Source organism: Capricornis sumatraensis, chromosome 21 (genome assembly GCF_032405125.1).
Source record: "Capricornis sumatraensis isolate serow.1 chromosome 21, serow.2, whole genome shotgun sequence".
In the NCBI taxonomy this organism is placed as follows: domain Eukaryota; kingdom Metazoa; phylum Chordata; class Mammalia; order Artiodactyla; family Bovidae; genus Capricornis; species Capricornis sumatraensis.
In genome coordinates, this window is record NC_091089.1 from 3,002,724 (window position 1) to 3,025,216 (window position 22,493).

Below are 22,493 nucleotides of genomic sequence, written 5' to 3' on the forward strand. Positions count from 1 at the left end.
AAAATTATAATCTAATAAGCAAATACCTTACAAGAAGAAATCAGCATAAGTTAATGCAGTGCATCCTTAAGGAACCAGACATGTCACGGAGGCTGCTACTCACTTCTCTAAACATTTACTGTATCGTCTGCTGCTACTTGGGAAGCTGAGGGAGAGCAGTTTTAATTTGCAGTTAATCAAGTGTTCTGAAACAAGCTGAAATTTCCTTAAATGAAAAATAAACATAGATAGATTTCGGTTTTTATCATACGATACTGACACTACTGGGAAAACAAGGCGTGCATGAATTATCAAAAGATTTAATTTACATGACAGAGGAAAAAAACAAAAAATAATTGTTACAAAATCAAACTGCAGGAAACAAATTTGAAAGAACTATTCACTTCTTTATACAGAAGTCTTTCTGAGCACCTGAAAGAAATCTAAAGAGCAGCATAAAGACCACTGAAATTGATTAGTTCAACATACAGTGAAGAAAATAACATTTTTAAAAATCTCAATTGAAAAAACTACTAATTATCTAATACTTTAGATTTCCTAACTTTTTTTTTTTTTTACAAGTTTTGTGGTTCATGCTCAAAGTTCAATCTGTGTTTAACATTTTTAAGTTCAGACATGTCAAAGCCTAAAAGTACAGAAGGCTTGTGATTTTTTATTGCTTTCATGCAAATATACCTTCTTTTTCCAAAAAATGAAGCCACATCAATTTTCCACACCCATAAAAGTGAGGATAACAATTCTATTTCCTTTTTACTAGGATATGGTCTCTTGTGGAAATAATCCCTAAGAAACTGCTTTTTGTCTTCGTAAGAACGGTCTTCGTACTTTTTAGGATTTAATGCTAAAATCTGAAGAGCGTCGTCACTAATGGGCGGTCCCTCCGTCCTGCCCTCACTCCGCTGCCGTTTAACAGGTGCAGCGCTTGGTGCCTTTTCCGGGGCTGGGTCTGCGTCCGCGTCTATGACGAGGGGCCGCTCCGCGCCATCCCTCTGGTCTTCGGCCCCGGGGTGGCCATCGGGCAGCTTTCTCTTCACTGAGAAGCTGGCGTCATGGATCACCTCGCCGTTGACTAAGAGCAGCTCGCTGTTCTCCAGGAGGCCGGGCTGGCCCTGCAGGTCGGGGCTGCTGTCCTTGGGGGCGCTGCGGCAGCGCAGCAGGTGGATGGCAATGGCTGCCAGCGTCATGTTGCCGGTGTAGACCCCGCAGCAGTGGATGCACTTGAAAGCCGGAGACTTCAGAATCGTGTGGACTGTGGGCGTGATGTGGTGCCTCTCCTTCAGATGCAGCTCGTATGCCTCCGTTGTCACAAAGGTGCCAAAGCAAAAGGGGCAGGTCAACACCTGCTTGCCGGGCCTCCCAGATGCACCTTCAGCCTGGGGCCTCACCTTGATGTACACGGGCACCAGCGACTTGGAGTGTATCCCCGCCAGGATGGCCAGGTAGACCTCCCGCTCGCCCAGCTCCTCCCTGGGCAATATGGTAATAAAGTCAAGGTGGGGAAACAGCAGGTTGCCGTTGGCGTCGATATCCAGTTGAAAACCTTTGTTACTGTAATCCATGGGCAGCTTCTTCTTCCCCAGGTGCATGGTCCGACTGTGCTCTGAGAGGCCTCTGATATCATGGAAGGTGCACGGGCAAAACAAGCAACCCAGGCCATGCATCAGTAAGTGATGGATAAGCTCCTCCTCCGAAACTAAGCACTTACAAGACAGACACCGCACTGTCTTCTCTCTCATCCACTTCAAAAACGGCGCACATGCGGCCAGTTTCTCTGGCTCCAGTTTGTCGGCAGCTTTGGATTCACTGTGCTTATGTGCCACTTCCATATGGACCTGGTACACATTGGAAGGGAAGAGCTCGTTGCAAACGGGACAGGTTTTCCATTGCTTGGCCTGTTTGAGCACGTGATTCGCCTCTGCCACAGACGAAGAGGCCTGAACAAACATACTCTGAGTGGCATTTACCACCACGGGAGGGGAGGGCATGCCGGCCATGGAACTGGCCATGTGGGCAGCTGTGCCTGACTGCAGGAGCTGGATGGGCATCTGGGGAGGGGCAACGGTGGCAACGCTTCCAGGGGGCACAGGCAAAGTGACAGATACTGGGGCAAGTGTGTATGTGGGAATGCCATTCACTTGTTTCCCTGTGGGGATGAGTTGTCGAAGAATAGAGCCCGACGTCAAGAAAGTGGTGTTTGGCGAAGCACCGGGTCTAATGGTCTGATTTGCAGGCAGAATGTTGGTATTCACAGACTGATTAAGCTGCAGGACCCCAGGCCTCACTGACTGGCCCACAGGAAGAACTCCTGACATGACCGGCTGACTGAGCTGAAGAACACCAGAGTTAATGCCCTGGTTCACAGGAAGAACGGCTGACGAGACTGTCTGGTTGGGGGGAAGGAGCCCAGGTGGGACTACCTGGCCAGGCGGGAGCACCCGCAGCGGGACCGTCAGCCCTGTGGGCAGTGCTCCCGAAGGGGCCGTCTGTCCAATGGGGAGCACCCCTGACTGAACCACCTGGCCAGTAGGGAGAACCCCAGAAGTCGCTGTCTGTCCTGAAGGGATGACCCCAGCAGGGGTCACCTGTCCTGCAGGAAGGACCCCTGACGGGACTGTCCGACTCACAGAAATCACCCCTGGCGAGACTGCCTGAAGCACTCCAGGGGTGACAGAGGGGTTGACAGGGAGGACCCCAGACCCAACAGGTCTATTCACCGAAAGAACTCCAGGTCCAACTGGCCTGCTTATGGGCCCCACAGGCTGGCTGAGTGGCAAAACCCCCGGGCGGATGGTCTGATTTATGGGGAGGACACTGGTTCCAACAGACTTATTTACAGGTCCAACCGTCTGACTCAAGGGCAACACGGGAGGGTTTGCTGCCTGATTAAGTGGCACTCCGTGAGAGAGAAAGACAGGCTGAGGCGTCGAGGGCGGCAGAGTGAGGCTGCTCTGGCCCACTGGCAGAGGGCTGGAGACCAGAGTCACGTGAGGCTGGGCTACGGCCGGCGGAGAGTGGGTGACACTGCCCACAGCCCCTGCAGCCCCCGCAGCCGGAGGGGCTGCACCCTGAACCGGCTGCACCATGGTCTGGCTCTGGCCGTTCTGTGGCAAGGAAAGATGGAAGCAAGATGAAGCTGGGATGCCCGGAGCGCTGCTATTCGGCGGTACGGCCATGTGTGCAGCTGGTTTGGGAGCAATATGCATCTGCTTCAAAAGGCCAGTCTTCTTAATATGTTCTGAGATCACAGACCTAAGCTTATTCTCCAAATCCCGGTGTATATCGGATGTCAAAATATGATACATTAAAGCGTCCTGGCTGCTGGCATTGGCGTTGCACTTTTTACAGTAATACCTGTCAGAAGGGGGCAACTTCTCTGCACAGAGGGTGTCGTCAGCTCCTGGATGCTCACCCATCTCCTCAGTTCTCAGGCCAAAGTAGGAGTTAATTAAGTAGTGAAAATGTGCTACCAGCACATGCTTCTTCATGCTGTAGTACAGTGTGTTTGAAAAGTTACATTTTAAACATGTAAAACTTATCACATCACTCCTAGATGATTTAGTTTCACCTGAAATATTCACTGTGTAATTCTGGACTTTCCGAGCAGGTGCATGGAACATTCTGAAGTGCCTTCCCACAACTCTGGGTTGAGAGGAAAACACGCAGTTTGGGCAAGGGATCACCAGCTCCTGGTCAATTTCATCTTCATGGTAACGATGTAAATGATTTTTGAATGACGTAAGCACTTTTGTGGAGTATTTACAGAGGCTACAACAGTATGGTTTTGTTCGATATCTCTGTTAAAAAAAAAAGTCAAGCATAGTTTAATAAAACTACATAGTTTAATAAAAATCAGATGCTACACAATCTACAGTTAACAAGTAAACAATTTTTTTTTCTTCTAACTTGCTGGATCTAGGACTGTGTTGTAAGGAAAAGCACCTACAGATAACACACATCACAAAACCCTTTTCCTTTTTTTTCCTAAAATACTTAAAAAATGTAACAACTGTTCTCAGCATTTAGGCCATACATACAAACTGTGTTTGGTCCCAAAAACATAGCTACCTGAACCCCGTTTCCAAAGCCAGCCATTAAAATCACAAATCTCATTATTTAACCCTGTACTCTGAATCATCTGCATCAACTGAACTCAATTCTCAGCAAGAAAAAATTACTTTCTCCCTTTCTCATTCCACTTTTCTTAGTTCCAAGTTGCTTTTACTCCAAATTCTAAAACTTCTGGAATGTTCTAACATAACCAAAATTTATAATTGTTAAACCGATCACCCGTCTTTCATTTCCCAGATTCCAGGAAAAGTTATGACCAACCTAGACAGCATAGTCAAAAGCAGAGACATTACTTTGTCGACTAAGGTCCGTCCAGCCAAGGCTATGGTTTTTCCTGTGGTCGTGTATGGATGTGAGAGTTGGACTGTGAAGAAAGCTGAGCGCCGAAGAATTGATGCTTTTGAACTGTGGTGTTGGAGAAGACTCTTGAGAGTCCCTTGGACTGCAAGGAGATCCAACCAGTCCATTCTGAAGGAGATCAGCCCTAGGAATTCTTTGGAAGGAATGATGCTAAAGCCGAAACTCCAGTACTTTGGCCACCTCATGCGAAGAGTTGACTCATTGGAAAAGACTCTGATGCTGGGAGGGATTGGGGGCAGGAGGAGAAGGGGTCGACAGAGGATAAGATGGCTGGATGGCATCACTGACTCGTTGAACGTCAATCTGAGTGAACTCCGGGAGTTGGTGATGGACAGGGAGGCCTGGCATGCTGAGATTCATGGGGTCACAAAGAGTCGGACACGACTGAGTGACTGAACCGAGGAGACAAATGGACAGTGACAACCACTGAAGACAGAGGGGCTGTGGCTCACTCATGGTGAATAAGCCTGAGGTAAGTTCAAGCCACAGATTGCCACTCTGACAATGTGGTATCTCTATGTAAGGCAAATATGGGGAATTCAACAAGCCTGGGGCACAAGAACAGACAACTGTACAACAGCTCACCAACTGAGAAGCACAATGTGTTCTGACATCCAGGAAGCCTTGCTGGTGTGCCGTGAGAGCAGCACGGCAGGCACCAGATCCTAGAGCTGGAGCACCAGAAAACACTGCGCCTAGCTTCACAAGCAGGAAGGCCGGGGCGTGGACAGGTTAGACAACGGGGCAGAGGTCTTCCCACTCTGCAGCTGTTTCCTGCTGACGCAGTGGCCGCGGCCACCCCCGGTCTTCCCAGACATGTGCCCGGAGACCACTCTCTCACACACACACATACAAATTCCCCTCCTGTGGGTTTTGTCCCTCTCTCTGCTAGTCACGCAGTCTTCCTCTTGGGTCACTGATCAGAGAAAGCACCCGAACACATTCAACAACATGTCACTACTGCCTTTTCAGCAATCAAGAAATCTCAGGTTCTGACACTTCCAGGAGAACCTATAAGAAACCTAGGGGACAGCCAACCACACATCACATTTTAAAAAATATGTTTCACCAATTCGGACACACTTTTTTCTATTTTAATATCTCAAATCTGGAAACACCTTACAACTGACAGTTTAATGCTGTACTTTAGTTTTATTTGTGGTTCATTTAAAATGGAGCCATGTTATACTTCATAAATACTGTATTGAAAAACCAGATACACCAGTTAAAGAGTCAACAGAACTAACAACTTGTTAATATCTGTTAGTACTAAACAGATCTTTGGATCAAGGAAAGATTTCTTAAATAAGACATCATAAATACAATCCATAACAGAAAATACATGCCTCCTGAGAAATCTGTATGCTGATCAAAAAGCAACAGTTAGAACCGGACATGAAACAACAGACTGGTTCAAAATTGGGAAAGGAGTACATCAAGGCTGTATACTGTCACCCTCCTTCTTTAACTTCGATGCAGAGTACATCATGCAAAATACCAGGCTGGAGGAAGCACAAGCTGGAATCAAGGTTGCCAGGAGAAATATCAATAACCTCAGATAGTCAGGTGACACCACCCTAATGGCAGAAAGCAAACAGGAACTAAACAGCCTCTTGATGAAGGTCAAAGAGGAGTGTAAAAGCTGGCTTAAAAACTTAACATTCAAAAAATGAAGATCATGCCATCTGGTCCCATCGCTTCATGGCAAATAGATGGGGGGAAAAAAGGCAAGAGTGACAGACTTTTATTTTCTTGGGCTCCAAAATCACTGCTTATGTTGACTGTAGCCATGAAATTAAAAAACACTTGCTCCTTGGAAGAAAATCTACGACAAACCTAGACACCATATTAAAGAGCAGAGACATAATTTTGCCAACAAAGATCCGTCTAGTTATGGTTTTTCCAGTAGCCATGTATGGCTGTGAGAGTTGGACCATAAAGAGGGGCTGAGCATCAAAGAACTGATGCTTTCAACTGTAATGCAGGAGAAGACTATTCAGAGTCTCTTGGACTGAAAGGAAATCAAACCAGTCAATCCTAAAGGAAATCAACCCTGAATATTTATTAGAAGGATAGATACTGCAGCTGAAGCTCCAAAACTTTGGCCACCTGATGCAAAGAGCCGACTCACTGGAAAAGACTCCAATGCTGGGAAAGATTGAGGGCAGGAGGAGAAGGGGATGACAGAGGATGAGATTGCTGGATGGCATCGTCAACTCAACAGACACGAGTTTGAGCAAACTTTGGGAGATGGTGGAAGGACAGGGAAGCCTGGTGTGCTGCAGTCCGTGGGGTTGCAAAGAGTCAGACATGACTGAGTGAATGAACAACAGTAGAAAAAAATTATAAACAGGATTTTATCAAAGTAAGAAATCTTCTCTTTGAAAGATACTTTAAAAGATAAAAAGACAAACCACAAGCTAGAAGACAATATTTACAAACCACATATCTAATAAAGGACTTGTGTCCATAAAACACACTGTGGACATGTTCAAGTCTCAGTAAGGAAACATATGACCCAATTTTTAGAAAACTGGCAAAACATTTAAGAGTCGAATCCTTTAAACTAAAGAGGGTATCCAGATGCCAAAGAAACACACGTAAAGACGCTCAACAGTGTTAGTCACTAGGGAGATGCACATTCAAACCAGAGAAGACACCACTACGCGCCTATTAAAATGGAAAATAAGCAGCTAAATCCAAAAGCACAAAAACCTTGACAGAGTCCAGTGAGGACGCAGAGCAGCCGGGACACCCACCACTGGTGGGAAAGCAACATGGTACAGGCACTTTGGAAAACAGTCCGGCAGTTTGTTACAGAGATGGACCATATAGTGTACAACCCAGCAAGCTCACACCTGGCAATTACCCAAGAGAAGTGAAAGCAAATGTTTAAAGAAAAACCTGTATGTCAAAGTTCTAGGAAAGTGATCAATCAGAAATAACTGGAGTGTGAGACCTTGGTTCACTGTAACAGAAAAATAACCAAGGAGAGCAGCAGAAAGAAGTGGAGTCAGGCATCCTGGGCACTGCAGGATGCCTTGTCTCCGAGATCATCCCTGTCTCCCCATCTGCCTAAGGCCCCATCTTCAGGTCCCGGAACAGCTGGGCTTCATTTCCAACATAACACGAGCATCTCCATCCCAATCCCAGATATCCAGCACGTCTCATTTCTCTGCAGCATGAGCCACATAATCCAGCCAAGTAGCACATTTCCGCTACAGTGGCCGAAAAACTGTCTTTGTTCAAAACTCCTATTTCCCAGACACAAATTAAAGAAGGCTGTCTACAGATGCAGAGCAAGGCACTAAAACTAGCAGGTGACACAGCCTCTACCACGCCAGGTAACAGTGGTTTATTTTTTCTGAATATGGTACCTATTTAACATATTCAATCTCCACTATTTCATATTGTTAAACTTTTTGCGGCCATTCACACAAACAAAAACTAAACTCCCTAAGGAAAAGAACCCTAACTTTCACCTCTTTGCATCAAGCACTCAGAAAGTTGTAGCAGAAATTCAAAAAATGTTTCTTGATGACGAGCATATAATTATACATTATATTGCATGTTACATATAATCTTTTAGGAATTCAGATGAGAAAAATCAGACAGGCCTAAGAAAATATTCACGAAGCCACGGTATTCAAAACAAGGCATATTTGAAAAGCCATGAGCTGTTCTGAGCAGAATAGCCAAATCAGAGCAATTTCAAGGAATCTTGTGTCTGTTGGTAGAGAGGGGAATGTCAGGTCAAGAAAGGAAAGAGACACCGAACAGGCAGAAAGCAGGACTCGAGAGGACAAGGTGACAACAGAAATGTTTACAAATAAAATTCTGACAGAAAAACGACTGACGAGTTACAGAAAGCTTTTTTAAGCCAGAATTCTCAAGGGCAACGTTATTTGGACAAATGGGCGGGGGAGGCAATGAGCGGAGGCTGGTCCCCTTGGGGCGAGCTGCCTGGAGTCGAAGAGGTGCTAACCCAGCGGCTGCGCGGCAGGAAGGTTTTCCAGAGGAAACACTTTACAGTGGAGAATTCAGCAGTATGACACACAGTTTAGCTGGAATCTGCTTACCTATGAGGTTTCAAATTTATTATAAATTGTGTTCCCTGATTCAAACTCCATATTTTTAATTTTTGAAACCACAAAACCACAATGGATGCTCAGACTTGAAGTCATTTCTTTTTACTCAGAATAGTTACATAACTCAGAAGCCCTTCTTATATCAGAGACATATAATAATAATATAATAATTTCACTGTATCACTTCATCAACTTTATATGCAGAGAACTCTCACAGCATCAACAATCCTGTATTATAAAACATTTAACTTTTTCTACTTCCCTAAATGTTTACATTATACCCTCCTCCTCCCTTTCATTCGTCTGCAACCCCGAAACACATGATATTCCTCAAAACTAAACCAACACTTACCCCACGTTCTGAGGAAACATGAAAATTGGAAATAAAAATACATACCACTTTCTTTCCAGAAGGTTCCCACAGAGAAATATCTCCCCATGATGTGTTATAAAAGTACTTCTCTCCTGGGTCAAAGCCTTTAAGGTCCTTTTAGAAAGGGAGAAAAAGAGAGATTATTACGTAATTTCAGAAGATAAAGAAGTAAGAACCCAATGGGATTCTTTGGCACTTAAGAAATCTACATGCAAGGGACTTCCCCGGTGGACCAGAGGTTACAAGTCCCAGCACTCCCAATGCAGGGAGCACAGGTTCAATCCCTGTCAGGGAAATGGGATCCCCTGTGCTGCACAGCGCAGAGAAATGGAGGGAGGGAGAGAAAGAAAGGGACATCTACGTGGGAAAACTGACATGAAAATATACCCCATGGCAAACTCTGACAGAGTTCCCATCAAGCTGGAGACCTGGGGAAAATGCTGAAATAATCCAAGTTAATAGTACAGCTTCTGTACCTCAGCAGCTGCCTTTCAATTTATGTCAAGTCCTTACAGAGTTTATACTTAGTAAACATATCTTCTGAGTTTCACGGTGTCTTAAATTCAATACACTTTTTTCTTCCTTTCCCACACTCTCTTGTTTGCGCTTCACTAAACTGTCCTATTACAGAGCTGATCTCCTTCCTGGCCACACTTGCTGGGGTGCTGGATTCTTTCCATGTCTTCAGTCTTCCATAAATTCAAAAACATACTAAATATATATATATGTAGTTTTAAAAATACAGTCTTATAAGAAATAAGCAGATGAGATTTCCCACAAATAATTTCTGAAAGAGAAAAACCACATGAGCAAACACTGTCTTCCCAGTGTGAACCCCATGGAGAAGCGTGTCTGGGGTGGGATGACGTGGGCACGCCAAGTGTTGCTACGCCAAGTGTTGCTAAGAAGTCAGACGGTGAATATGTAAGGCTTCGCCAGCATGCAGTCTGTCTGAAACAACTCAAGCTCACCACTGTGCACAAAAGCAGCCACAGACAGTACGTAAACACAGACAAGCAAAGCTGTATTTCAAGAAGTTTATTTACAAAATAGACAGCAAGCCAGACTTGGCCCAGTTTGCCTACCTCTAGTCTAAACACTCAAATAAGAAGTATAGAATGTCAGACTGAGTTAAAAACCACAATCCAATTATATGTTGACTGACTGGTTCAAAATCGGGAAAGGAATACAAGGCTGCATACTGTCGCCCTGCTTATTTAACTTCTTTGCAGAGTACATCATCCAAAATGTCAGGCTAGATGAATTCACAAACTGGAATCAAGACTGCTGGGATTCATCAACCTCAGATATGTAGATGATACCACTCTAGTGGCAGAAAGTGAAGAAGAACTAAAGAGCCTTTTGATGAGGGTGAAAAAGGAGGGTAAAAAAAGCTGGCTTAACACTAAACATTCAAAAAACTAGGATCATGATATCCAGTCCCATTGCTTCATGGCAACTAGAAGGTGAAAAAGTGGAAGCAGTGACAGATTTTACTTTCTCTGGCTCCAAAAATCCCTGTAGACGGTGACCACAGCCATGAAATTAAAAGATGCCTGCTCCTTGGAAGAAAATCTACAATAAACCTAGACAACATATTAAAAAGCAGACATCATCTTGCCAGCAAAGGTCCACTGCATGAAAGCTATGGTTTTTCCAGCAGTCATGTACGGATGTGAGAGTTGGACCATAAAGAAGGCTGAGCACCAAAGACCTGCTTTCAAATTGTGGTGTTGGAGAAGACGGTTGAGAGTCCCTTGGACAGCAAGATCAAACCAGTCCTAAAGGAAACCATTTCCTAAAGGAAATCAACCCTGAATATGGAAGGACTGTTGCTGAAGTTCCAATATCCTGGCCAAGTGATACAAAGGGCAGACGCATTGGAAAAGACCCTGATGCTAGGAAAGACTGAGGCAAAAGATGAAGTGGGTGGCAGAGGATGAGATGGTTAAGACAGCATCACCAGCAAGAATTTGAGCAAACTCCAGGAGATAGTGGAGGACAGAGGAGCCTGGCAGGTTATAGTCCATGAGGTCGCAAAGAGTGGAACACAACTTAAGAGACTGAACAACAGCAACAATTATATGCTGTCTACAAAAATTTCACTTCAAATACAACATCATAGAGAGGTCAAAGATAAAAAGAAGGAAATCCATGTCACGTGACCACTACTCCAAAAAAAGCTGATATAAATCACCAATGTCAAAAAGAGAGGGGAGGACTTTTCCCAGTGGCAAGTGGATAAGAATCCACCGGCCAATGCAAGGGACACCAGTCCAATCCCTGGTCCAGGAAGATTCCACATGCCGGGGTGCAACCAAGCCCACAACCTGCAACTGCTGAAGCCCTTGCACCTAGAGCCCACGCTCTGCAGCAAGGGCAGCCCCAGCAATGAGAAGTCAGCACCCTGCAAGGAACAGCCCACACTCGCCACAACTAGAGAAGCCCGCACAAAGCACCGAAAACCCAGCGCGGCCAAAAAATAAACAGAGATACCACTACGGTTCCTACAGATGAGAAAATAATATGAACATCATAATGCTGATAAATTCGACAAATTAAACTGACAAGGACAAATCTCTTAAAAGAACATAAGAAAAAGCTCACTCAGGAAAATCAGATAACCCGATAGCCTGATGTCTAGTGTAGAGACTGACTTCATAACTAAAGCCCTCCCCACAAAGGAAACTCCAATTCCAGACAGCTTCACTGGGAATTCTACTAAACATGGTATTATCAATTCTACATAGACTCTTCCAGAAAATAAAAAGGAAGAAACAACTCCCAATTCATTTCACAAGGCTGGCCAAGACTTGACAAAGATGTAACAGAAAATGAAAACTACAGACCGTACCCTTCAAGAACATAGATGAAAAATCCTTAACAAAATGTTTGCAAATCAATCCACGTACTAAAAAGGACCAAGTGGAATTTATCCCAGGGATAGAGGTTGGTTTAACAATTTTTTTTCTTAAAAAATAAAAACCATGTAATTTACTAGACTAAAAAAAGAAAATTATATTAATATAGAAAAGTCATCTGACAAAATTCAACCATCAGTCAATTTCTGCTCTAAGCAAAGTAAGAATAAAGAAATTTCTCAACCTGAAAAGGGGATCTCCCAAAAATATGTAGCTAACAACTATGCTGCATGGTAACATAAAGAACATTCTTACATCTATTTTAAGTTTCATTTCAAAAATTTTTTGAAAACCAACACTATCGAAAAGGGAAACCCTCCCACATTGCTGAAAGGAATGTGAAATCACACAACTACTTTGGATAATACCAAATCTAGGTATTTATCCAAGAAATATCAAAACAGCTGTCCACAAAACACACTTTTATAAGAATATTTGAAAAAAAAAAGTGCTAGCTGCTTAGCTGTGTCCGGCTCTTGGTGACCCCACCAGTCTCCTCTGTCCATGGTATTCTCCAGGCGATACTGGGGTGGGCAGCCATTCCCTTCTCCAGGGGATCTTCCCGACCCAGGATCAAAACCACGTCACCTGCATTGCAGGCAGACTGTTTACCATCTGAGCCACCAGGGAAGCTCTGTAAGAATATTTATAAGAACCTTACTCATAATAACCCCAAACCAGAAACAGCCTAGGTGTTCACATGAGAAGAATCAACAACTACTTACAGAATGGGATCCTCCACAGCAACATAAACGACCAGCTACAGAGAAACAACACAGAAGAATCTTCCCCAGGAGCACCTATTATTTCACTCATGTAACACATCAGACAGGCAAATCTCATCCACAGCGAAAATTTTCAGCATGATGGTAACCAGTGGGGTGAGGTGGAGTCTGACTTCCACACTGGGTCCTGTGCCCTGACAGGGGCTTGTACTGCATGAGTCAGGGCATTTCCAAACCCATCAACTGGAGACAGCTACGGTGCATCTCACAAACATATAAATTCCCCTCCCACTAAAAGCTGTAAAGAAATACTAAACTTGTGTTATGATACACCTATGCTGAAAGAGTTTAAGGGAAATTTTTTCAATGCCTGAAACTTAGAAATGCATCAAAGTATAAGACAGAAGGACTTCCCTGGTGGTCCAATGGTTAACACTCTGCACTCCCAGTGCATGGGGCCTGGGTTCAATTCCTGGTCAGGGAACTAGATCTCATATGCTGAAACTAAAGATCTCACATGCTGCAACTAAGACCCAGTGCAGCCAAACATAATTTTTTTTTAATAAGGTTGACACATGGGTGTATATACATATGCATGTTAATTTTATAGAATTTAGGTGGGAGGTACATGGGTTTTCATGGTACAATCCTTTCAGTACTTCTGTAGGCTTCAATTTTTCGTAAGAAAATATTGGAAAAGGAAGAAGTAAGCAGTAATGTTCTATCGCAGGAGATAAGAAGGGTTTAAGGGAAGACGTGCTTTCCACTGTCAGATGCAGGAAAAAAAGAGCTAGTATGGGCTTCCCTGGTGGCTCAGTGGTAAAGAATCCGCCTGCCAAGCAAGAGATATAGGTTCAATCCCTGGGTGGGGAATATCCCCTGGAGGAGGAAATGGCAACCCACTCCAGTGTTCTTGCCTGGGAAACATCATGGACAAAGGAGCCTGGTGGGCGACAGTCCATGGGGTCAGAAAAGAGTCAGATTCAATTTGTGACTAAAGAACAATAAAACACAATTATTAGGAAATAAACAGATTAACTATTTCAATATTTTCTGTAGATTAAGATATAGGAACATAGTGTAACATTAAAAAATCTGTTTATACATATAATGATCTCAGAAGATTGTCACAGGAGTGGGTTTAGTGCACCTTTTTGTAAAGCCTCCCTAATTCAGATCCAACAACATCAAATTTGCAAACACTGGTTTAAATGTTCCGACCTAATCTAATACTTGATGCACAGAAATTAAGTGCGGGAGCTGCCTCAGAAATGGCAGCTCTGCGTAGAGCAGCAGAAAGCAACACAGTGTGGTGCAGTGCAGCAAGAGCAGGAGCAGCCAAACTTCCAGGCCAAAGGCAGGCTGCCCCAGGGCTTCCAAAAGCAGGGGCGGGGCCACAGAGAGCTCCAGGGAGGGCAGCGCAACAGAAGACTGAGAGGAAAGGCTTGCGAAGTGACAATCCACAAGTCACAAAGCCAGCTATGACCATGGATCCAAGTTTCTACCAGATGGTCAACCTTAACCACTTTTAGCTCATGTCGCTCAATAAATCTGACAGATACTTTAACCAAGGGACCTTCTATTTCTAAATCCCCTTTTCCTACCACTTCTTTTAAGATTTCCGGCCCCCATGTGGCAGTATTTGTATCTCTGACAGTTCCTAATTGCGAAAACACAGGACAAAAGCTGCTAGGAACAGTAACAGTTTCTAATTTTTTAAACTCATTTATTTGGGCTGCACCTGGTCTTCGTGGCTGCACGCAGGCTTTCTCCAGCGGTGCCGAGCAGAGCCTGCTCTCCAGCTGCAGCGCGCTGGCCTCTCCGGATGCAGAGCACGGGCTCCAGGGCCCGTGGGCTTCAGCAGCTGCAGCTCGTGCACTCAGCACTTGCAGCTCGCTGGCTCTAAAGTGCAGGCTCGATGGCTGTGGTGCACAGGCCAAGCTGCCCCACACCATGTGGAATCTCCTGGACGAGGAACTGAACCCATGACCCCTGCACTGGCAGGTGGATTCTCAACCACTGGACCACCAGAGAAGTCCAGAACATTACTACTTTTAAATAAATTTGGATACTATTAATCACCTCAGTATCCATGAACATTTGATATATAACAGTAATTTAATGGAAGAGATCGCTTTCAACTCTCAGATAATGCTTCATTTACCTATGAATTTTTAGCCACCAGAAAAACTGTAATAACTCCCAAATAACTTCATGACTCCTCAAGGGTTCACATCATATATCAGCAATCTCTACCCTAAGCAGCACACACATTATACACGGAAAGAATATCTAATGTCTCCTCCACTTTCCTGGTCCCACCAATTAGGTGTGTGTGTGTGTGTGTGTGTTTAAACTGAACAACCGGTACGAGTCTCCTCTGCATTTTAATGAGATCCAGGCCTGGCCCTGCCTCACTAGGGTGACCAAACACCAGTATGACTGGGACTGGTCTCTGTCGTGGGTCCAGCACATTCAAGATATGCCACATACTCTCCTAGCACAAGTTCTGAGAAGTTTTTTAAGGTTTTACATGAAGAAATGTGAGTAAAATAATGAAGATAATTGATGTGACTATTTTACAGCATTAAAATGTAATTCTGGGGAAGCTCACATGATATGAGTCTCAGCGTCCTGGTGTTCACAACCGAACAGTTTGCTGGCTGCACACCAAAATTAAAACAACCTGAGAACTGAACAAAGATACGAAAAGAGATAATCAAAGAAACCAAAAGTTGTTTCTTCGAAAAGATCAACAAAATTTACAAATGTTTAGCTAGACTGACAGAAAAAAGAGAGAAAATAAAAATAAGTAAAACCAGAAATGAAAGTGGGTGTTTTACAACTGACCTTACAGAAATAAAAGGATTAGATGAAAATACTAACAACTGTATACAAACAAAATAGATAAACTAAATGAAATAGACAAACTCCTAAAAACACACTAATTATCCAAACTTATTCAAGAAATAGAAAATTTCAACAGACCTATAACAAGTAAAGATTGAATCAAAAGGCATAATCAAAAATATCAAAACAAAGAAAAGTCCAGGGCCAGATGGCCTCATTGATTAATTCTACCAAATATTTAAAGAAGAATTAACACCAGTTCTTCTCAAACTCTTCTCCCCACAACAGAAGAGGGGGTAATACTTCCTAATTCATTTTATATGGCCAGCATTATCCTAATAACAGAGCTAAACAGAGACATCACAAGAAAAGAAAATTACAAATATTCTTTATGAATAAAAATGAAAACTCCTTAACGGATACTAATGAACAAAACCCTACAGTGATTATAGATTATACACTATGACCAAGTGGGATTTATATCAGGAATGCCAGCAGAGGCAGCGTAAGAAAATCCATCAGTGTAATATACCAAACATAACAGAACAAAGGGGAGAAAACCCCACACAACTACCTCAAGTGGCAGAGAAAGCATCTGACAAAATCCAACACCCTTTCATGATCAAGAAAACACTCAGAAAAGTAGAACAGAGCTTTCTCAGCATGACAAAAGGCACTGATGGACACCATGATACTCGACAGTGAGACCGAAAGCATTCCCCCAGTACTGCGAACAAGACAAGGACGCCTGCTTTACTGTCCTGGAGCCCTAGCCAGAGCTCTTAGACAAGAAAAACAAATAAAAGGTATCCACAATGAAAGGGAAGAAGTATAACTTTCTATTCACAGGTGATACGATCCTATTAAGAATCCAAAGTGGGGCTTCCCTTGTGGCTGAGTAGTAAAGAATCTTCCTGCCAATGTAAGAGACATGAGTTCAATCCCTGATCCAGGAAGACCCCACATGCCGAGGAGCAAATAAGCCCGTGTGCCCCAACTACCGAGCCTGTGATCCGGAGTCCGGGAGCCGCAGATACTGAGCCACGTGCTGCAGCTACTGCAGCCCCAGCACCTGGAGCCCGCGCTCTGCAACAAGACAAGGCACCACAATGAGAAGCCTGCGTACCACAACTAGAGAGTAGTCGCCACGCTCCGAAACTAGCGAAAATCTGTGTGCAACAGTGAAGACTCAGCACCGCCAAAAAAAAGAATCCAAAATAAGCTACCAGAGGTAATAATAAATTCTGTAAAAATGCCAGGTACAAAATGAACCTACATAAGTTAGTTGTTTTTCTATACACCTGTAATGAAAAATCTGAAAAGGAAATTAAGATAGCAATTTCATTTACAATACCATCTAAAATAATAAAATGCCTAGGTATAAATATAACCGAAGAGGTGAAAGTCTTGTAGACTGAAAACTACAAAACATTATTGAAAGACATTAAAGACCTAAATAAATAGAAACACATCCTTTATTCATGGGTAGGAATACTGCCAAGATGTCAATACTATCCAGCGTGATCTATAATATAATCCCAATCAAAATTCCGATAGTCTGTCAGAAACAGAAACTCCAATCCTTAAGTTCATATGGAATTGAAAGGGGCCCCTAACAGCCTAAACAATATTGGGGGAAAGAAAAAACAAAGAAGTTGAACAACTCACTCTTTCCAACTTCAAAACTTAACACAAAACTATGGTAATCAAAACACTGTAATACTAGTGTAAGGACAAAACATACAGATTAATGAAAGAGAACTGAGAGTTCAGAAATAAATCCATGTAGCTATGGCCAAATCATTTTCTACAAAGCTACCAATTCCACTCAATGGGGGAAAATTAGTGAAATCAATGGCTCCAGAACAACTGGATTTCCACATGCGAAAGAACGAAGGTGGACCCTTGCACCACACCACATACAACATTATTACAGATCAATCACCTAAACAAAAAACTACAACCATCATACTCTTAGAAGAAAACAGAAAATCTTAACTTGAATCTGGCAATGGCTTCTCAGATACAACATAGAAAGCACTGCAAACACACAAACAGGACTCCATCAAAACATAAAACTTTTGTGCATCAAAAGATATTATCAAGAAAGTAAAAAGAGAATGGGAGAAAACATCTACAAATCATACCTAATAAGGGTTTAATATCTAGAATATATAAAAAACTACACCTCAACAACAAAAGGACAAACAATCTGATTTAAAAATGAACAAGACTTGAAAGCAAATCTCCAAAGATATACAAATGGCCAATAAGGACACGAAAAAATGCTCAACATCATTAGTGCCCACAGTGGCGAGCAAGGGAGGGAGAGAAAGAGGACGAGAGAAAAAGAACAAACAGCAAGGTTGTGGCTAAACTGGAACCCTCATGCGTGGCTGGTGGGAACTGAAAAGGGTACAGCCACTTTGGAAAGTTAGGTGGGTCCTCATAAAAGCTAAACAATTATTACATGATCCAGCAAAAAAATGAAAATAGGGCCTCAAACAGACACATGTGAGCCAAAGTGCACTACAGCGTTATTCACAATAGCCAAAAGACAAAATCAACCCAGGTGTCTATCAACAGATAAACTGATAAAATGCAGTATGTGGTTATATAATGGACTGTTACTTAGCCATAAAAAGGACTAACATTTTGACACATGCCACAACATGAACCTCAAAAACATTAAGTAAAACAAGTGAGTCACAAAAGATCCAATATTGCACGCTCCACTCACATGAAATGTCTTTAATAGACAAATCTATGGAGACATATAGTAGATTACAGGTTATCAGGGGCTGAGGTGGGAGCATGGGGAATTATTACTTAATACTTAAGAGTTTCTGTTTGAGATGATAACAACTAGAAGATGGAATCTAGGTGCAAAACAGTGCGAATGTAATTAACGGTACTGAATTTTACAGTTAAAGATGGCTAAATGGGCAATTTCCTGGTGGTCCAGCGATTAGGACTCGGAGATTTTAACACTACAGCCAGGGTTCAGTCCCTGGTCAGAGAAATATGATCCCACGAGTCACACAGCAATGGCAATTTCATGTTATATCTTACCTTTATAAGTACACTTAGAAGATTTAAGGGGGAAAAGAGATTAAAATAGTTCATTACTTACCTTATACTGACTACATACTGAAATAATATTTGTAACATACGAGGCTAAATAAACTAAATTATTAAATTAAAAAAATAAAGAACTGGAAAAGTCAAAGAGGCACTGCAGCCTACGCAGGTGCACAGGGTCCTGGGCTCAGAGAGATCAGTGCAGGCTGAGTCCCTGCCATCACCAGTTTTGAAGTGTTGATAATTTTAACTCTGAATTTGTTTTATGACGTGAAGTCTGACAGGACAATGAAGCACATGCCAGGGGCTTGAAGCTTCAGCTCACACACGGCCTCAGCGCCGCTGTTTCTGGGACAGAGCCTGTCCCTGCTCTCGGCCCCCATACCCTCCACACCCCCCGCCCCCACAACCACTCTGAGGCTCTCGTCCACCACCTGGGGCGCCAGCTGAGCTGTCAGGAGGTCCACATTCCACAGCCGCCCTGCTGAGGGCCAGGTTCAGACTCGGGGAGAGGAGGAGGCAAGGTGGTTACCAGCCTCACCCTGGGCTGGCAGCACCACGGCGTTTGGCAGATAACTTGGCACCTAGGGCCCACTCTGAATACAAGTACCAGAAGCATCCTGGCTCAGAAGCTGAAATCACGTGGGAGCCATCATCTGCCTGGGACAGCACACTTGTGGGGCCTGCTCATGGCCCCACATTTTCATTTTGCACAGGGCCCTTCAAAATAGCTAGCCTTTAATATAACTGATCAAATGTTGTTAACTTTTTAAGAAACTCTTCAAGATACTCTAAGGAGTTGCAGGGTTTAGGTCTACTTTTAGAAAAGGAGATAAGGTTCACGGAAGAGACTGTTTTCCCTCAGGTTTACTTTCTTCAGCCAGGTTTCTGACAAGAACTATACAGCGTATGATTTGAGGTCCTAACTCTTAGGATGAATGGAGTCATACACACTTTGGAACTCCAAGAAGGCAGAGTGAATTCTCACTATGAAGTCTGAAATGCTGGATAAGGAAACAGAAAGCACCCTGACAGGTGTCAGACAAATGCCCTCCTGTTTCATTTGGTCAGTGTTGGTTTTCATCACTTTTAACCAAGAATTCTAAATATTACAATGGATTAAGAGTAAGTACATTTGACATTAAAAAGTTCTTAATGTGGGATTCAGTGAAAAGAAAACACAAAGCTAGCACATGGTTAGAGCATGTCCTGTCTCTAAAAATCTGAAAAGGTATTAATATAACAATGTTTACCATGGAGATTCTAGGGTAACAGCGTACAAGCAAGTTATTTTTTTCTCTATGTTTCTATGTATATTTTCTAATTTTTCTATAATGAACTTTTATATTGCTTGAGTTTTCAGAAAGTCTGCAGAATATAAGACCAACTACAAATTAATAAAAACAAAATTTCCCCCCAAAAGAATTAGTAAAATTTAACCCAATAGTTAATTAACTAAAAATGCTGGTATGCCATTCAAATGTCTTACTTTTGTGAAATATACATAGATCTGTGTCAGCATAGTCTTGGAAAGAAAAAGTTAAGTCTTGAACAAATTGAGATGAGTGAACAATCTTAGACTGACTAAGGAAGCAAGTTAGTGAGCAATGTCCAGTTTTATGCAATGTCAAAATCAAAGGACTCCACGATGAAAAATTTTAGTTGCTACTGACATTTTATCTTAAAAAAAAACAAACAGTAAGTTTGTAACAGAATTCCATTTCAAAAGTGAATTCCCATTAAAGGAGACTAAAGAGAGATGACAACCAAAGGCAATACCTGACCTGAGGGACACAGACAAACACACAGCATCAGGTATTACGAGAGGTTTGGAGAAAAACAGAGCAGGTAAGATAATGAAGTGGAAAGAGCAGAATTTTAGGGGGAGACTTTTCTGGGGCAGCAACGTTTGACAAGCGAACTACTTGAGGTGTTTTCTTCAGAAAGTTTACTTTAGAGCAAAAATCAATTCTGACCATTAATGAGAATCCTGGTAATTATTAGTCTTTCAGCCCCTTTTTATAAATAAAATCAATCTGGTTCAAAGTCTGAGATTTAAAAATTAAGAAACTGAACTCTTCCTGTGCCAATATCTTGAATCAAATTATTCTCAACTCTGAAAAATTCAAAGCAGACGCAGTCCCTATTTTCAATAGGTATGAATTAAACATGCACAGAATGGCTATAAAGCTACATGCTGCTGCTGCTAAGTCACTTCAGTCGCGTCCGACTCTGTGCGACCCCATAGACGGCAGCCCACCAGGCTCCCCCACCCCTGAGATTCTCCAGGCAAGAACACTGGAGTGGGTTGCCATTTCCTTCTCCAATGCATGAAAGTAAAAAGTGAAAGTGAAGTCGCTCAGTCATGTCCAACTCCTAGCGACCGCATGTACTGCAGCCTACCAGGCTCCTCCGCCCATGGGATGTACCAGGCAAGAGTACTGGAGTGGGGTGCCACTGCCTTCTCCGATAAAGCTACATGGCAAACTTTATTTAACAATTTATTTATGCCGGCCATATATTCTCAAGTTATAAAATTATATGAGAACAGAATTCATCCTAAAGAATGTGACTGTGACTTTAATTTTTAAACTTTTGTAAGACTGCATGTATTAAATTCACAAATCAAAAAAGACAAAAGAAAACAAACAACCCTACCATATAAGTATGCATCCCCACTTGGGATTACTCTAATACTGAAAAACTGATTCAGTTTTTTTCTGTTAAATTTAAATAATTCAACATATTCTCCTCAAAGATCAAAAACAAATATACGCTGCAACTAATGGCTGCATACTGTCACCCTGCTTACCTAACTTCTATGCAGAGCACATCATGAGAAACGCTGGGTTGGAGGGAGCACAAGCTGGAATCAAGATAGCCGGGAGAAATATCAAGAACCTCAGATATGCAGATGACACCACCCTTATGGCAGAAAGTGAAGAACTAAAGAGCTTCTTGATGAAAGTGAAAGAGGAGAGTGAAAAAGTTGGCTTAAAGCTCAACATTCAGAAAACTAAGATCATGGCATCCAGTCCCATCACTTCATGGCAAACAGATGGGGAAACAGGGGCTGACTTTATTTTCCTGGGCGCCAAAATCACTGCAGATGGTGACTGCAGCCATGAAATTAAAAGACGTTTACTCCTGGAAAGAAAAGTTATGACCAGCCTAGACAGCATATTAAAAAGCAGACATTACTTTGTCAATAAAAGTCCATCTAGTCAAGGCTATGGTTTTTCCAGTGGTCATGTATGGATGTGAGAGTTGAACTGTGAAGAAAGCTGAGCACCAAAGAATTGATGCTTTTGAACTGTAGTGTTGGAGAAGACTCTTTGAGAGTCCCTTGGACTGCAAGGAGATCCAACTAGCCCATCCCTAAAGGAGATCAGTCCTGGGTGTTCACTGGAAGGACTGATGCTGAAGCTGAAACTCCAATACTTTGACCACTTGATACGAAGAGCTGACTCATTTGAAAAGACCCTGATGCTAGGAAAGATTGAGGGCAGGAGGAGAAGGGGACAACAGAGGATGAGATGGTTGGATGGCATCATCGACTCAATGGACATGGGTTTGGGTGGACTCCAGTAGTTGGTAATGGACAGGAAGGCCTGGCGTGCTGTGGTTCATGGGGTCGCAAAGAGTCAGACACAACTGAGCGACTGAACTGAATGACTATAAACTCCCTCCTAAAAGTAACTAAAAACTGGAGCCTAAAGCAGTCACTTTAAACCATAAAGACATAAATAAGAAGGAATGCTGTTCCTGGGCCTCATTTTAAGAGGTAGCACTTTCCACCTTGAGGCGTCTGACCTTTTCAAAGTCCCGTTCAGAGTCCCATTCAAAGAGTCCCCCTCAGCCCAGGGCCTCCACAGTTACTGTCTTCTCTTCATCCATTACTCGTGTCCTCTTACCTTCAGCAGCTCCTTGCAGCTGTCAAGCCCAATGTCCACAAGAATGCTTTTCACCTTTTTCCGTACCTTCCTGATGTTGTCAAGATTCTCCACGGGAATTTGAAACATTTTTG

The 22,493-nt window shown here is 42.9% G+C and overlaps 1 protein-coding gene across 1 annotated transcript; it reads right to left on the reverse strand.

The window, feature by feature from the left end:
• Positions 1-481: 481 nt before the first annotated feature.
• ADNP2 (ADNP homeobox 2) lies at positions 482-22,488 on the reverse strand. Its single transcript, XM_068993893.1, has 3 exons — positions 22,381-22,488; positions 8,914-9,003; positions 482-3,794 (listed from the first exon to the last, which is right to left on the reverse strand). The coding sequence occupies exons 1-3, from the start codon at positions 22,486-22,488 to the stop codon at positions 555-557; spliced, it is 3,438 nt and encodes a 1,145-aa protein (XP_068849994.1). The 3' UTR covers positions 482-554.
• Between the last annotated feature and the right edge of the window lie 5 nt (positions 22,489-22,493).